General features: G+C 43.9%; 1 protein-coding gene and 1 long non-coding RNA gene across 6 annotated transcripts in view; one reads left to right on the top strand and one right to left on the bottom strand.

Annotated features, from left to right (window-relative positions):
- Positions 1–16,580, top strand: part of LOC140203877 (uncharacterized) — a 58,113-nt gene that overhangs the window by 38,250 nt on the left and 3,283 nt on the right. The gene's annotated exons all lie outside the window — the stretch shown is intronic.
- Positions 1–16,580, bottom strand: part of LOC140203874 (uncharacterized) — a 41,449-nt gene that overhangs the window by 4,989 nt on the left and 19,880 nt on the right. For 3 of the 5 annotated variants that reach the window (XM_072270020.1, XM_072270017.1, XM_072270019.1), the window contains 6 exons: positions 16,121–16,423; positions 15,715–16,032; positions 10,465–10,767; positions 10,059–10,376; positions 1,756–2,058; positions 1,349–1,666 (listed from right to left, as the gene is read on the bottom strand). In XM_072270020.1, coding sequence (XP_072126121.1) covers positions 1,349–1,666; positions 1,756–2,058; positions 10,059–10,376; positions 10,465–10,767; positions 15,715–16,032; positions 16,121–16,423 — 1,863 coding nt within the window. Of the gene's footprint in view, positions 1–1,348; positions 1,667–1,755; positions 2,059–6,627; positions 7,775–8,426; positions 8,748–10,058; positions 10,377–10,464; positions 10,768–15,714; positions 16,033–16,120; positions 16,424–16,580 lie in introns of those variants that run through there. The other 2 variants (XM_072270018.1, XM_072270021.1) reach the window with 2 other exon arrangements.

The following is a 16,580-nucleotide window of genomic DNA, read 5'->3' on the forward strand; positions in this document are numbered from 1 at the left end:
TTTATTGAACTTTGATTACACAAACACAGGCTGACATTCAACCTGTCAAGTAGTCTACACAAGTTTCCAACACCATCAGACCTGACACAAGGAAGTTTTAACAAGAGCTGCAGGATCTCAGAAATGTTAGTAATTTATTTTGATGCATTTAATCATGAAATATATATTTCCATTTTGAGCTAATGAGAAGGACTTGCAGGTAATCTTGCTTGTTTCAGTGAGGTAAACCACACTGTTGTAGGATCAACCATCAATTGAAGGTTTGCAATTGGTGTTGTTGGCCACTCTGTCCATGGGAATCTCTGCTGCAGAGAACCCAGTGACCCAACTTCTTTCCATCTCATCTGGTGGGGAAGGGTAACTTTAGAGGGTTCCTATTGGGAATGGATTTTTTAATCATTTGTTGTTTACCTGGAGTATTCTGCTCTTACTCCATCCAAGCCAATGTTTATACCACTAGCGATCTCACCGCATCTAAAATATGAAGGCTTTTTACTTTTGGAAATGAAAGATAAATTGTGGAAAGTGTTCAGTGGGTTAGAAAACACTTGTGAACAGAGAAAGGGATAACATTGAGAGAGCATCACACGTGTACTCTGTACCATTGCTTCAGCACTAGTTCTGTGCCTGGCTGAGTACTGTGCATCTCTCTGGTTTACTGGAACTCAACAACTGTCTGGTGTCCAGTTACATTCCACAATGCCTGCTCCAGTGGAACTCAGTTCCTCCAGTTCTGCTGACAGATAGACTTGCTTCATGTCTCTGAGACGTTGGTGTGTAAACATTGACCCTGCAGTCATTATTTCATCATTCCCTCACTGACAAGGTCGGCATTCCTTACTCTGCTCCAGCAGGTCCGTCACAGAGCAATGAAGAGTTTGATGTGGGACTGATGGATATGGGTAAACAGGGTAGGAAGGCCAGTGTCCTTCACCAAAGAACATCAGAGAAATAGTTTGTAATCTAAAACTAGAATCCGGCACAGTCACCTCCAGTTATGTGTTCACGCCATTGTCCTGAGGCTTGGGAACAGACTGTAGGTCAATGATCCTGGTGCTAGTACTGAGGGAGTGCTGCACTCTTGCACATCTGTCTGAGATGCGAAAGAGGGGCCCAGATGGGTATTTACTGATGGACAGACAGACCTTGTGTTGGTAGTTTAGAAGAGAGTTAAGTTTTGAAAGCATCGGATGAACTCTGCTTCTTTCCCACTCTCTGCCTCTGCATTATTAATCCACTCACACAACTACAACAATGCCAGACTTGCCGTTACCTATTGACCTGGGTTGTCCCTGGGTTGTGACTGTGGCAGAGGATGTCAACAGTGGAGTGAACCTCAGAATCATACCTTGAATGTTTTTCACATCCTGCCTGACACTGGTGTTGGAGGGGGGATGAGACACTGTGCATCTGAAAACTGAGCCTTCCTTCCACTCCTCTGTGCTCACAGTCAGGACGTAGCTGGCAATGAAAGTCCCTGCCTGTTCCAGGGCAGTTGGTCTCACACTGGTGTTGGAAGAGATCAGAGAGTCCCCTTTCTCCCAGGTGATGGTTATTTGGTCCGGGTAGAATCCAGAAGCAACACACTCGAGGGTGACCGTGTTCCCACTCTTGGTCTCTCCCTCTGGCGGTGGCAGCAGTCTGACTTTGGGACTTGTTATCTCCACTGGAACAGATAGGCAAACAATGGAAATATCACACATTTTTACTGAGGTAACCAACGTTGTCCATTTTAATCACTGACATCTTGCCCACCTTTGGTACTTTTTGTCCGTGCTGATACTGGTGAGGTTGCAGAAGGTTGTTGGGCAGAGCAAGTGTACTCCACCCCACTGGTCCACTCCTCCACACTGGTCTGGAGTTGGCTGATCACTGTGTCTTGGGTTCCTTCCTCTCTTGCTTTTTTGGTCGCATTTGCTTTGACTTTCTCCCTCTCGTTCACCTGCCAGTGGATTTGGACCTGGCTCAGATCAGCACCCACAATCATACACACCAGAGTAGCGGTCTGGTTGATCCACATCTCTTCAATGGAGGGATTTTGGATAAAGACAGACAACTCTGTAGATTAGAAATAGAAAATTTACAAACTGGACAATATCTGCTGTTAGCTGGCTTGACAACTTCAGCTCAGATTTATCCCAAAGCTCAATTTGTACATAATTGTACAACGGAATGAAATCAGGTTTGCTTACAGAGTGGGTTGCTCATCTCTGCTTCCAACCTTTGACTGAGAAAACAAAATTAAACATCAAGGAGCTTATTTCCTTGGGACCCTTTCGGGTCACAGCATGAACTGTGGGACAGTTGCCTAGCTACGTGACATTTAGCTGCTGGAATGCCAATAAAATGTGCTATCAGAGCTGTGAATTGGAATGAGAAATTCAGTTTCTGACCAAAGACAACATTTCCTGTCTCAGGAAGGGAATTTGTGGGAAGACACACCAGTCTTCATTGAGGGATCAGCAGTGGAAAGGCTGAGCAGTTTCCAGTTCCTGGGTGTTAATATCTCTGAAGATCTATCCTGAGTCAACATATTGATGCAATAACAAAGAAGGCATGACAGTGGCTGCATTTCATTTGGAGTTTGAGTACGTTGGTATGTCGGTAAAGACTCTCTCAGATCTCTACAGGTGTACCGTGGAGAATATTCTAACTGTTTCACAATCGGAAAAAGCTGCAGGAGGTTGTAAACTCAGCCAGCTCCATCATGGGCACCAACCACCCCAGGGTTGATGACACCTTCAACAGGCGATGCCCCAAGAAGGCGGTGTGGTTTATTTGCAACCTATCTTAGTATTAATTAGACAGTGCATATATCACGACTCGATGCTTTATGCTCTGAGTGTGTTTTTATTTCTCATTCTCGCTTCCATGTTCCCTCAATCATGTGATGTTCTGTCCCAGAGTGATGACATCACTGAACTTGACAAGTGTCAAAACTACATTAACTGACCTTACCATTTCAATACATGACATTGCTGCTTTCCTGAGAAATGAACTGCAGTGTTTCAGAACACATTCAACTCACAGATTTAATTATTTCAATTCAACGGTACTCTCTGAAATGCATGACTATAACCAACACATTTTCTGTTTCAACTTAATAACTCTGGAACTGAAAACTTCATTTTCAACTTACAACAGTCTACATTGTTTCAAACCCACAACTTAAGCTCTACTTCAATACAATAATGTGAAACTCCAGAGGTTGTTTCCTAACCCTTTGAGGTCTCTCTTTGAGTTTCTCTTTGCTTTCAATGTCTGGTAATGGCTTTTGCTCACAGTGAAGCTGATCTTATCCATAACTGTCCATCATATTGTTCTTCTGTCCCAGTATCTCATTGTGAAATCCTTGAATTTCCTCCTGTTTGCCAAAAGTCCTTCTTGTGTTGAACTTTTTCCATGTGTGGTGTTCCTTGCATACTGCACTCCAGTTGGAGATTCAACTATCACTTGATTTCTTGTTTTCCTTACCACCCTGTGTGTTGTGTTGAAAGGTGTGGCGAACTTGTCCATTTTTTCTTGCTGGATAAGCGCAGTGTCTCCAACTTTCACAGTAGACTTTTCAGCTCCCTGTGGCCGTCTGCAAACAGCTTGCAATTTCCTTTTCGTTCTGCATCCTGATCCCGTACTTCCAGTTCTGTTGTGTGTACCTCCTTGATGTCTGGTAACTTCCCCCTCATTTTGTGGTTGTAGAGAAGTTCAGCAGGACTTTTCCCTGTGGTAGCATGTTCCACACATCTGTACACAGTCACATACTTTCTCAGTTCACGTTTCCAATCAAGTCCTTCTGCTCAAGCAGTCCTCATCCTTTCCATCAGTGATGCATTTTGGTATTCCACTTCACCATTTGCCTGAGCCCACTTTGGGCATTGTTCTCAGTCGTTTTCCCTGTAATGTTCAGATCTGAATTGAGGTCCATTGCCTGATTTGATGGATATGGGCAGGCCATGTCAACTGAAAATATTCTCCAGACTGTCAATAACTCCAAGTAATGTAGACACAGTCTGTCTGGTCTTGGTCACTGTCAGACAGTCATTGAGTCATAGAAAGCAGGCACATCTAGTCACTGCCAAGCCATTTAAACTGCCAGGTCCCATTGACTTGCACCTGGACCATAGCCCTCCATATCCCTCCCATCCATGTACCTATCCAAACTTCTCTTAAAAGTTGAAATTGAGCTTGCATTCACCACTTGCTCTGGCAGCTCATTCCACGCTCTCACAAACCTCTGTGAAGAAGTTTCCCCTCATGTTCCTTTTAAACATTTCATCTTTCATCCTTAACGCATGATCTCTAGTTGTGGACTCAGCCAACCTCAGCGGAAAAAGCCTACTTGCATTTATCCTGTCTATACCCCTGATAATTTTGTATATCGCTATCAAATCTTCCCCCCAATCTTCTATGCTCCAAGGAATAAAGTCTTTACCTATGCAATCTTTCCTTATAACTCAAGTTCTCCAGTCCTGGTAGCATACTTTTAAACTTTCTCTGTACTCTTTCAACCTTATTTACATCTTTCCAGTAGGTAAATGACCAAAACTGCACATAATACTCCAAATTATGCCTCACCAATGTCTTGTACAACTTAAACATAACATCCATCTCCCAAGTAAATGCAGATGCAAAGAAATCCATTTAAGATTTCCCCATCCCTTTTGTCTCCATGCATAGATTACCATTCTGATCTTCGAAGGAACCAATTTTGTCCTTTGCAACTGCAGCCCCCCTGGCCACCCTCAGGGTCGCTCAGCTCGCTGTCGTCTAGGGAAACAGCCTCGGCCCCGCCAAACTGGGTAATTCGTTTGTGTGGATGCTGTGTGAGGTACCCCACCCCGCCCAAATAACAGACATTACACCAGATGCAATTAAATGATTTACAGTTTATAGATATTACTGGAACTATATAATTAAAAGAGAATAAAATATAAAAGGAAAATAAAAGGCGCCACACTAATCAAAGTTCAATCTTTTCGTGCACAAAAACCGTTGGAGCTCAAGGACCTTCTTCTTCACCCTGTGACCCCTCGGACCACCTCGACCGGCCGCCTGGGACCAACAACGGTGGTGGACCAGACGCTCCACACGAGTCCGTCTCCGTCTCCTCGCCGAACGTCCCGCTCGGGGTCCGACCCCGTTAGCGGACTCACAGCACCTGGTCCATCCTCTGTCTCGCTCTCCGGCCTTCTGCCCCCAAACCTCCTCGCACACAGTATCCTCAAATACACCAAAACCATAACAACTATCCCAATTGGTTAATAGCACCCTCTTATCACCCTCTAAACCACAATAAGCTGCTAGCGCAAACCTTCTCAGCGTTAAAGCACAACAAAGCCGCATTCCCCAGATTAACATAACAAAAACGCCATTTTAATTAGCCTCCGCAGTAACATAAAAATCGAAACCCCCTTACATAACCATTATGCTCTTAACGTATCTGTAGAATCCCTTAGGATTCTCCTTCATTTTGTCTGCTCGGGCAACCTCGTCCATTCTTTTAGCCCTTCTTATTTCTTTTTAGGTATTTTCTTGCATTTTTTACACTCCATAAGTACCTCATTTGTTCATACCTGCCTATACCTGCTGTGCACTTCCTTCTTCTTCTTAATCAGGGCTTCACTATCTCTTGAAGACCAAGACTCCCTAAATCTGTCATCATTGCTTTTTATTCTGACAGGCACATACAAGCAATGTGCTCTCAAAATTTCACTTTTGAAGGCTTCTCACTTACCAAGTACACCTTTGCCAGAAAACAGCCTGTCCCAATTCATGCTTACCAGATCCTTTCTGATACCATCAAAATTGGCCTTTCTCCAATTTAGAATCTGAACCTGGGAACCAGATCTATCTTTTTCCCTATTTATTTTGGAACTAATGGCATTATGATCAGTAGATGCAAAGTGTTCCTGTATACAATTTTCTGTCACCTGCCCTGTCTCATTCCTGAATAAGAAATCAAGTATTGCACATACTCTGTTGGAATTTCTATGTACTGATTAATGAAACTTTCTTGAATACGTTTGATAGACTCCATCCCTTTTGTAGTCTGGATGTCCAAGTCAATATGTGGAAAGTTGAAATCACCTACTATCACCACCTTATGTTTCTTGCAAAAGTCTGTGATCTCCCGACAAATTTATACCTCTGAATCCTGCAGACTGTTGGGTGGTCTATAATATAGCCCCATTAATGTGGTCATACCTTTCTTATTCCTCATTTCCACCAATAAAGCCTCACTAGGGGAGTTTTCCAGTCTCTCCTGACTGAACACTGCCGTGACAATTTCTCTGACTGGTTACACCATCCCTCCCCTCTTTAATCCCTCCTGCACTGACGTGTCTAAAACAATGGAACCCTGAAACATTGAGATGCCAGTCCTGCCTCTCCTGCAACCAAGTCTCACTAATGACTACAATATCATAATTCCATGCGTTGATCCATGACATGAGCTCATTTGGCTTTCCTAAAATACTTCTTGCATTGAAATATACGCAGCTCAAAACATTACTCACACCATGCGCAACTTTTTAATTCCTACCATCTGATTCCACAACCTCTCCACTATCTGTCCTGACACTCTGGTTCTCATCCCCTGTAACTCTAGTTTAACCGGCCCCCACCCCCGCCATGCAGCATTAGCAAACCTGTCCGTGAGGATATTAGTCCCCTTCTGTACAGATGCAAACAGTCTGCCCTGACAAACAGATGTTTAACTGCACCATTGCAACAGAACAGTTCCCAACAATGATATGTTTTGTTTAGTTAGCGACACACAGGCACCAGATGAGGAGCAGCAGTGTTAGTGGGGACAAGGAGCCCTCAAACAGTGATCCGACATCTTTGACACAAAGATATTGTCTGGTCAGTGATTTCAACTCTCAACTCCTTGTCAGATAGCCGTAGGTTCTAATTTCTCTGACTATTAGTTGACAGCTGATCATTGGAACACCCGAAGTGGGAAGGGTTCAGATACCAGAGATACAAAGATTACTATTTCTCCCTGAGTGTGCGTCATATGCCACGCTTCATGTTGAAAGTTCCTTATTTCCCGTCACCAAACGTCACAACGAAGACATATTCATGTCATATTTATTGAACTTGGATCGGTACATTGACACATACAAAGATTTAATACATTGTGCAGTCCCACACAGGGTTGAAATCCATTCAAATGTGGCACAGGAAGGTTTGAGAATGTACACACAAACTCAGAGATTTGTGCTGAATCATGTTTGTTGTTTAATTTGGTTCTTGACCTTATTTTCATTTTTAATTATTTTAAAAGGCCTAGGCTTTTATCATGTTTTAATCAGTTAAATAATCCTCTCTGATAATTAACAATCATAAGACTAACAAAACTAGGGTTTCATGGATTGAATCACACAGTATTACACACAAGATTTAAAACTATCAGTCAGAACAAGTGAGACATTGACCAGGGTGGGTTTGCTGTGAGATTTATTGATGCTTCGGAACAGGTTGGTTGGGAGCGACTCATGACCCACCACACAGGAGAAAGTGGTGCCGCTATTCCACTCCTCAGGAGAAACCTTCAGCTGACTGGTCATTGTGTTCCAGCCTTTTCTGGGGTCCTTGGCCACTGGCTGGTTCACAAACCCCGTCTTCAGAAGGGTGTCATTGGCCATCCAGGCCACATAGATCTCTGCGGGAGAGAACTTGGTGACCAGACACATCAAGGTCACAGTCTGATCGATGTCTACCTCATCCGATGAAGGAGGGAGGAGGTAGACCTGAGGACGAGTCACAACACCACCTGGAACAGAGAGAATCTCATTTAGAATGAATCTTCCAATAATTCCCTACTTACCCGGCACATTGTGGTCTTGTACCAATATGAACAATTTCTAAATCTGAGAGGCTTCACTTGATCTGAAACTAAAGGCTTTTCCCTTTCTGCTCATTGTTGGGAGTTGTGGAGTGGAAATCTTGGACCTGCTGCATTTTACAACTCCCAGTGAGGCTGGTCTATTCAGTTTAATCAGTGGGAGTCACTGAACACAGCAACTCAACAGAAAGTGGAACTCAGCCCCTGGACTTGCATCATCCTGTGCTGTTTGTTCCATCTCACCTGGAGCAGGGGTGGCAGTCTAAGCTGTGTACGTGTGAGAGGGAGTGAGAACCTGTGGAACTGTCTCCCACAGAAAACACTTGAAGAATTATCATCTAACATATTCAAGAATGGGTTGTATATACTTCTTCAGGTGAAAGTGTCAAAGGATATCTGGGGATAACAGGAACAAGGATTGAATTTCGATGATCAGCCGAGACCAGATTGAATGGTTGAGCAGATCGAGAGACCCAATGGCCTGCTCCTGTTCTCATTTTCTATAGTCTATCACAGTGCTGGATTATGATAAATCTGTCAAATTGCTATCAGACTCACACTGAAGTCTGTCCACACGTACCTGTGTCCTTCCTGATTGATTTCTTCACCGGTGTTGGCAAACCCTTGTCCTCTATCACACACGAGTACTCAGCCCCACTGTTCCACTCTGCAGCAGGGACTGTCAGTCTGCTGGTGATCACGTCTTCACCTCCGTTGCTGTCTGGACCCAGAGTCCTCACCCCATCTTCCCTCTTCCTTCCGTCCACTTGCCAGGTTACACTGAATCCCTGTAAATCACTGTGAACCACCTCACACACAATGGTCGCTGTCCTCTTCGTCCAGATCTCTTCGAAGGGAGGTTTACTTAAAGTGACTGAGGGGCGGGTATCTGAACAGTCATCTGGGAGAAACATCACAATTATTATTTCACCATTCCCCAATGGATGAGTTTGTCACCGACAAGACCAGCATTTCCTGTTCATCTCTGGTCAATGATTTGCCAGTCCCATCAAGATGAGATGAGACCAATCTACATTGGTGAAGAAAGGAATCTCCCTTATTGAGCAGACAGGGTAAACACCCTGAGGGAACGTGAATGAACAAGATCGACCCTTAGATCGTTTTTGTACTTCCATGGTCACTTAAACTGTTACCAGCAACTTATTAAAACAAATACAGAAAATACGCAGTATTTCAGAGAGTGTCTGTGGAACAGGAAACAGAGCAAAGTTTTCCATAAAAATATTGCAGAAAATACACTTCATATTTCAAAATTTAAGTATGAGAAATATTTAGTTTCAGTCACAAATATTGAAAAGCACTCTTTTTCTCTATTAGGTGTACTAAAAATTTGCTGCTGCATTGTCAGAATGTTGTGTATTTAAGCCGCCCTCCAGAGGCTTCTACACATTGTCCAGGCTAACAATTCCCACACAGGAGCAGAGGGAGAGCTGCTCTGCTGGAAATTCAGTCACAGCAAAGGCACGAGTCAGAGGCTGGGATTATGTTCAAAGGCAGAGGGAGAGAACATTTTGAAGACAAGTATCAGGGATCTCTAGAGTACCTGCGCAATGAAATGATCTGGATTCCCCTCAAGTTATTAAAACATTTTCTTAATACAATTATTTCTGTGGTGAAGTTCTGAACGATGTTGGTTGAGAGCAGAAAACAACCAATAATTGTCCGATTTAAGTGGGAAGCAAGATTAAAAAGATGAAGACGTTGAGGCTCAGGCAATGGAAGTTCCGGTATCCTGCTCACTACTCTATGTGGCTTCACTCGCCTCGGCGCTGAACTGACTCTGCAGCTGCGGCCTGCAGCCATCGGCACTCACCTCAGCACCGAGCCTGGCTCCATGGCCGTGGCCTGCAGCCATCGGTCTCCTGGACCAGTTGTAGTGCTGAACTGGCAACGTGGCTGTGGATTTGTTTGAATTTTTTTTATCGTTTACACAATTTGTTCTTTCCTTTTCACACATTGGATGTTTGACTCTGTATTCTATTGTGTTTCTTTGTTTTGTGGCTGCCTGCAAGAGGAGAATCTCAAGGTTGTATATGGTGCACAGACTTTGATAATAAATGTACTCTGTACTTTGAACTTTATCAGTTCACTGACATAACTAAACCAGGGCTGCACCACGATTCAGTGCTGACCTTGAATTAATAGCACAATGTAAACAATTTCAATAATGGGGTGGGTCCCAGGAACCTACCTTGGACACTTTTCACTTGCTTCTTGATACTGCTGTTGGAGGGGGGATGAATCACTGTACAGCTGAAGACTGATTCTGACTTCCACTCCTGTAAACTCACGGTCAGGAAGTGTCTGGCACTGAAAGTCCACCCCTGCTCCAGAGCGGTCGGTGTCGCGCTGGTGTTGGAGGTGATCACGGTGCTGTCTTTCTCCCAAGTGACAGTTATTTCATCCGGGTAGAATCCAGAGACCACACACTCCAGTGTGGCTGTTTTCCAATTCTTTGTCTCTTCCTGAGGTGGAGGCAGCAGTCTGACTTTGGGACTTTTTATCTCAACTGGAATAGACAAGTAAACAAAGGAAATGTGAAACATTTTGACTCAGGTAACTAATGCTGGCCATTTAATTGCTGGTCTCTTGCCCACCTTTAGTACTATTGGTGCGTGCTGACACTGGGGAAGATGAAGGAGATTCCTGAGCGGAGCACTCATACTCCACCCCACTGAACCACTCCTCCACACTGATCTGGAATTCACTGAGCACTCTGTATCGGGACCCGTCCATCTCCACTGGGTGGGTGTGAATTCCTTTAGTTTTCTCCTTCCCGCCCACGTGCCAAGAGATGTGGATATCTTCGGGATCTGTACAGATAACTGTGCACTTCAGGGTAGCAGTCTCGTCGATCCACATCTCTTCAATGTCGGGATTTTGAATAAATACAGACAGTTCTGTGGGTTAGAAATGGAAATGCTCAGAATCGTACTGGAGATATTTCCATTGGTTGTGTTAGGTCCAGGCAGATCATCAGTACTTGACAGCTGCATTTAATGCAAACAGAATAACAGAAACACCCGGGGCTGAGTCACGTGTCTCATATTCCTATAAGTTTGATTGAGAAAAGAAATTCAGAACAAAGGATATGCTAACGAGGTTTCGAATCCCTTTCTAATAACTGTACCAATCGGTTCACTGTGAGATGGAGCTCTGTGAGACAGAGAAGCATGCAGATTTCTCAGCAGAGACACAGCTCAGTATATTCTTTGCTTGGAGACTCAGTGCCATTGATTAGTAACAATGAACACTGTGAATCAATGAGAATCCCTTTCTCCATCTGGGCTGAGCCTGGGATTCACTCAGTTTAATAACTTCACATCCCGACATTCCAGTCTCACTGTGACTGCACCTCTCCTCATCTCTGCAACCTTCACAGCTCATACAAACTTCAGACAGCATTGTATTCTTTCAACTCTGCTCACTCATACACCTGCACTACTCCTGCTGGTGCCTGTGGTTTTAGCATTCTTGCTGACAAACACTGAAGCCTCTGTCTCTCTTGAAATGAGCAGCCATGGTCAGAATGTATCCATAAGTTAGGGACTGATGAACTGGCAACATGGGTTCAAATCCCAACCCGGTGGATGGGAGTTTAAATTCAATTCAGAAATGCCTTCTGGAGTAAAATGAAGACTCTGGAAGAATTTGTAGTGTTATTTGCTGTGGTAACTTCTGAAAAGAAATCTCATCTGGGCTGGCTGCTATGTGATTCCAGACCTGCAGCAATACAGCTGAACCTGAATCACCATCAGGAATGAGCCAGCAAGTCCCACTGTTCAAGAGCAATCAGTGATTGATAGGAAATGGTAAATTAAATAAATAGCCCTTTGTTCAGGTTACTGTCACTCTTGTGTGATTACACTCAAGTGAAGTTGTTGAGGTCGTCTCCCAATGCACTGTTGGCCAGAAAGAACTACCATCTATAGATCAGTGAATTTGGACCAGGGATCATTTCCAAATAAGAAGACACATGCGAGATGTTCTTTGGTTGGATATAACATGCAGGTCTGTGACTGTTGGGGTCTGTCTCTGCCTTGTGTGATCAAGCTGATTGCCGATTGAGAACAAAGAGCCATAGATTACTAGATGTCATTCCTCGATCAGAGCCAATAAGAAGGTGTTAGAGGTCAATCAGGTGACTATAGCCAATATCACTGGAATGTAACATTTGAATTAGTAAGGAATGAACTTAAAAGCAGGTGCTTCAAGTGTGCTGGCAGCAGTGGCTCTGTAGGAGATTCACTTTCGTGGATATGAGGTGCCTCACGGATGTGGAGATTCAAAATGGGGCACCAAGGAACACGTGGCTAGCAGTAAAATCTCCTTTTTGACTGGTATAATCTTTTTAATATTTGACTGTTCATGGAAGGTCAGGGAAACTCAGCAGGTGTGCACACAGGTATTGGTTGTGTAAGTTCACATGTTCTTGCATTGAGACAATAAAGGTATTTGTCGGTAAATCCAATTCTCTCTGTGCCTCCCTGATCATTATTACAAGAGATGATATTTGTAACATCACTATTGTCTGTTGACTTACATTGCAGCTCTCTGCACCTTGTGTACACCATTTACACACTCGGTCACCTTCAGGCAGGTGGGGTGTTTTTGCTCTTTGACATTTAGTGTGGAGGCTGATTGTGTTTGTGTCACAGTTGAGACCTTCAATGAGACTGTGAGTCAGTGTCTTTGTCTGAAGAAAGAGCAGATGTAACACACACGGTTCCAGTCTGACTGGGACGGATCATCTGACAAAGTATGATATGTATTTCTCAACATTCCTCATTTCAGAAAGATTATGAGCGATTTTCTTTTAAAACAGAAAATCTGTGGGTGTAGTCTAGATGATCATTGTTGTCGTGTAATATCATAAATATGCAAACCTAGGTGTACACTGAAGGGTCACTGAATTATGAACCTCAGTTTAATCAGCACTGTGATGTTGTTAAGCGTGTTTTCTGCAGTTTTCTCAGTTGTGTCCGATATCAGCACAGTCTTGAGGTTCAGCAGTCCCTGGGAAATGTGATCCCCACATAAAACCTGACAGAGTCAGGATCGCTCCCCTTATTGCTGAATGCTGGCATTATTCCACAAGAAGCATATAATTCTATCAATGCTTGGGTAGTTCTAACAAAACATTCTCCTTTCTGACATTCCTTGGGATCACTGAGTTTTCCTCTTGGACTGAATTCGGTGCCCGGCACGTGGATCAATGTAACTTCAGCAATTTGTCTGGTCCAGGATTTACACACAGAGCATGCCAGATTGGACAGGAGACTGGTTGGACCCCAGTGTCTTGTCTCACCAATTTATCTTGTGCACAACATTTTCAAAGGGTCATGGTCCTTTGACTGAGCAAATTTGGAATTTCAGCCCTGTTCACCTTCATCACCTCGTGCCTCACAGCCATCGGGTGAAAAACAGGTTCCAGTTCTTGCTGACTGGAGTCAGACAGGAGGGAATCTGGCCAAGGAAACTGGAATTGGGATCTGAGTCACACTGAAGCAACAATGTATACAAATGAATGAGTGTATGGACAACCAGAAACACAAGAGATTCTACAGATGCTGGAAATCTTGAACAACACACACAAAATGCTGGAGGAACTCGGTAAGTCAGGCAGCATCTGTGGATGGAAATAAACAGTCAATATTTTGGGCCGAGAGATTCCACTGGTACTGGAAAGGAAGTGGGCAGAAGCCAGAGTAAGAAGGTGGGTGGAGCAGAGAGGAATACATTCTGTCAGATGAGAGGTGAGACCAGGTGAGGGGGAAAGTGTGTGGACGGGGGAGGCAGTATGAAGTAAGAAGCTGGTAGGGATAAGTGGAAGAGATAAATGACTGAAACAGAAGGAGTCTGACAGGATAGTGGACCATGGAGGAAAGTGCAGGAGGAAGGGAACCAAATGGAGATGATGGGCAGGTGAGAAGTGTAGGGATGAGGGTGTATCTAGTATGGGGAATAGAACAAAAGGGAGAATAAAAGAGTTGGGGGGGGGTGTTACTGGAAGTTGCAGAAATCTGTATTCGTGCCATCAGGTAGGCAGGTATCTGGATGGAATATGAGGTCCTGACTTTGGCCTCCCCCTGGCAGTAGAGAAGGAAATGGACAGACATGTCAGAATGGGAATGGGAAGTCAAATTGAAATAGCAGGACACAAGGATATTGAAAAGTCAAATTGAAATGTGGAGGGGAGAGGTAGTCATTTTAAATAACGTATTTTCATCACTGTCTGTGAAACTTCCATCCCAATGGATACCAGAGACAGGTCTGGAATCCAGTAAGTGGATTGTAAAAGAATTCATTGATGAATTGTACACAGCCAATCACCTTATTTCACACTTTCCTGCTGAACAATGATACTGTTGGGTAGAACCATCGGAGAATGTTGCATTGAGATTACTCTGGTAAAAGAACATTGGCACAGGCTCCGAAAAACAGCTGGGACATTTTCTCACCATGTCAGCAGAGGAGGCCATGGACAGACATGTCAGAATGGGACTGGGAAGCCAAATTGAAATAGATGGCCATGAGGATATTGGAAAGTCAAATTGAATTTTGGAGGGGAGAGACAGTTTAAATCACGCGTTTTCTTCTCTAGCAAACGTCCATTCCAAAGGATTCCAGCGGCAGGTCTGGAACCCTGTAAATGGATTGTAAGGAAATTCATTGATGAATTTTATAGAGAACCAATCACTTTATTTCACACTTTCCCGCCGAACAATGGTACTGTCGGGTAGAACCATCTGAGAATGTGGCATTGAGATTACTCTGGTAAAAGAACATTGGCGCACTCTCTGAAAAACAGCGGGGACAGTTTCCACCTGGAAATAGAAAATTCATTAATGTCAGCATTAAATATTTTCACCTCTTTTCCTGTGCTTGGAAAAAAGAGAGCCCCACATATTCCCACTCTCTATTCTCTGTATTGCATCCTATTGGGATGAGGTTATGTCAGCCATGATAAATGAATATGCTCTCTGAACCTGGCTGAGGATCTGAGGACACAAGATCACAATATTTACTTGAGGATTGGGCATCAATTCAAAAATAATCCAGGCACCTACATTACAGTGAGTGGACAATCGACAGAAGAGTCTCTCAGGAAACACTGGAAACAAGACTCTGGAGAGTGAAACAAATACAAAATTGCAATGATATGTTTTTGAGGAACTGACACTGAAGAGACAGTGAAAAGGGAAAGTGGAGATTTTCTCCAGATGGTAAAGCATGGGCGTGAGCTTTGCGCACTAACTTATTTTCATTATAACTGGAGAGACAACTAAAATTATTGAGACAGAATGGGCAGGTGACCTAATCTTACAACTTTTCTGCCCAGTAGATGGGGTTAAAACTTCTCGATGAGGCTTCACTCACCTCAGCACTGAACTGACTCTGCAGCTGCGGCCTGCAGCCATCGGCACTCACCTCAGCACTGAGCCTGGCTCCACGGCCGTGGCCTGCAGCCATCGGACTCCTGGACCGGTTGCAGTGCTGAACTGGCAACGTGGCTGTGGATTTACTTCAGGGGACTCTGCGGTTCAGGTTCTGTGGATTGTTTTTTTGAATATTTTTATTGTTTGCACAATTTGTTCTTTTTTTTCACACATTGGATGTTTGACCCTGAATTCTAGTGTATTTCGTTGTTTTGTGGCTGCCTGCAAGAAGAGAATCTCAAGGTTGTGTATAGTGCACATACTTTGATAATAAATGTACTTTGTACTTTGAACTTTATCAGTTCACTCACATAACTAAACCAGAACTGCACCGTGATTTAGTGCTGACCTTAAATTAATTGCACAATGTAAACAATTTCAATAATGGGGTGAGTCCCAGGACCCTACCTTGGACGTTCTCCACTTGCTTCTTGATACTGCTGTTGGAGGGGGGATGAGTCACTGTACAGCTGAAGACTGATTGTGACTTCCACTCCTGTAAACTCACGGTCAGGAAGTGTCTGGCACTGAAAGTCCACCCCTGCTCCAGAGCGGTTGGTGTCGCGCTGGTGTTGGAGGTGATCACGGTGCTGCCTTTCTCCCAAATGACATTTATTTGATCCGGGTAGAATCCAGAGACCACACACTCCAGTGTGGCCGTTTTCCAATTTTTCATCTCTTCCTGAGCTGGAGGCAGCAGAGTGACCTTGGGACTTCTTATCATGACTGGAATAGAAAAGAAAACAAAGGAAATGTCAAACATTTTGACTCAGGTAACTAATGCTGGCCATTTAATCGCTGGTCTTTTACCCACCTTTGGTACTATTGGTCCGTGCTGACACTCGGGAAGATGAAGGAGATTCCTGAGCAGAGCACTCGTACTCCACCCCACTGAACCACTCCTCCACGCTGATCTGGAGCTCACTGAGGACTCTGTATCGAGCTCCGTCCATCTGCGGTGGTTGTTCGACAATTCCTTTAGTTTTCTCCTTCCTGCCAACATGCCAAGAGATGTGGATATATTCTGGATCTGTACAGATAACTGTGCACTTCACGGTAGCGGTCTTGTGGATCCACATCTCTTCAATGTTGGGATTTTGAATAAAGACAGACAATTCTGTGGATTAGAAATTGAAATGCTCAGAATCTTACTGGAGATATTTCCATTGGTTGTGTTAGGTCCAGGCAGATCATCAGTACGTGACAGATGCATTTAATGCAAACAGGATAACATAAAAACCCAGGGCTGAATCACTTGGCAGTCTGCTGGTGAT

Source organism: Mobula birostris, chromosome 10, assembly GCF_030028105.1.
Source record: "Mobula birostris isolate sMobBir1 chromosome 10, sMobBir1.hap1, whole genome shotgun sequence".
NCBI classification, from domain to species: Eukaryota; Metazoa; Chordata; class Chondrichthyes; order Myliobatiformes; family Myliobatidae; genus Mobula; species Mobula birostris.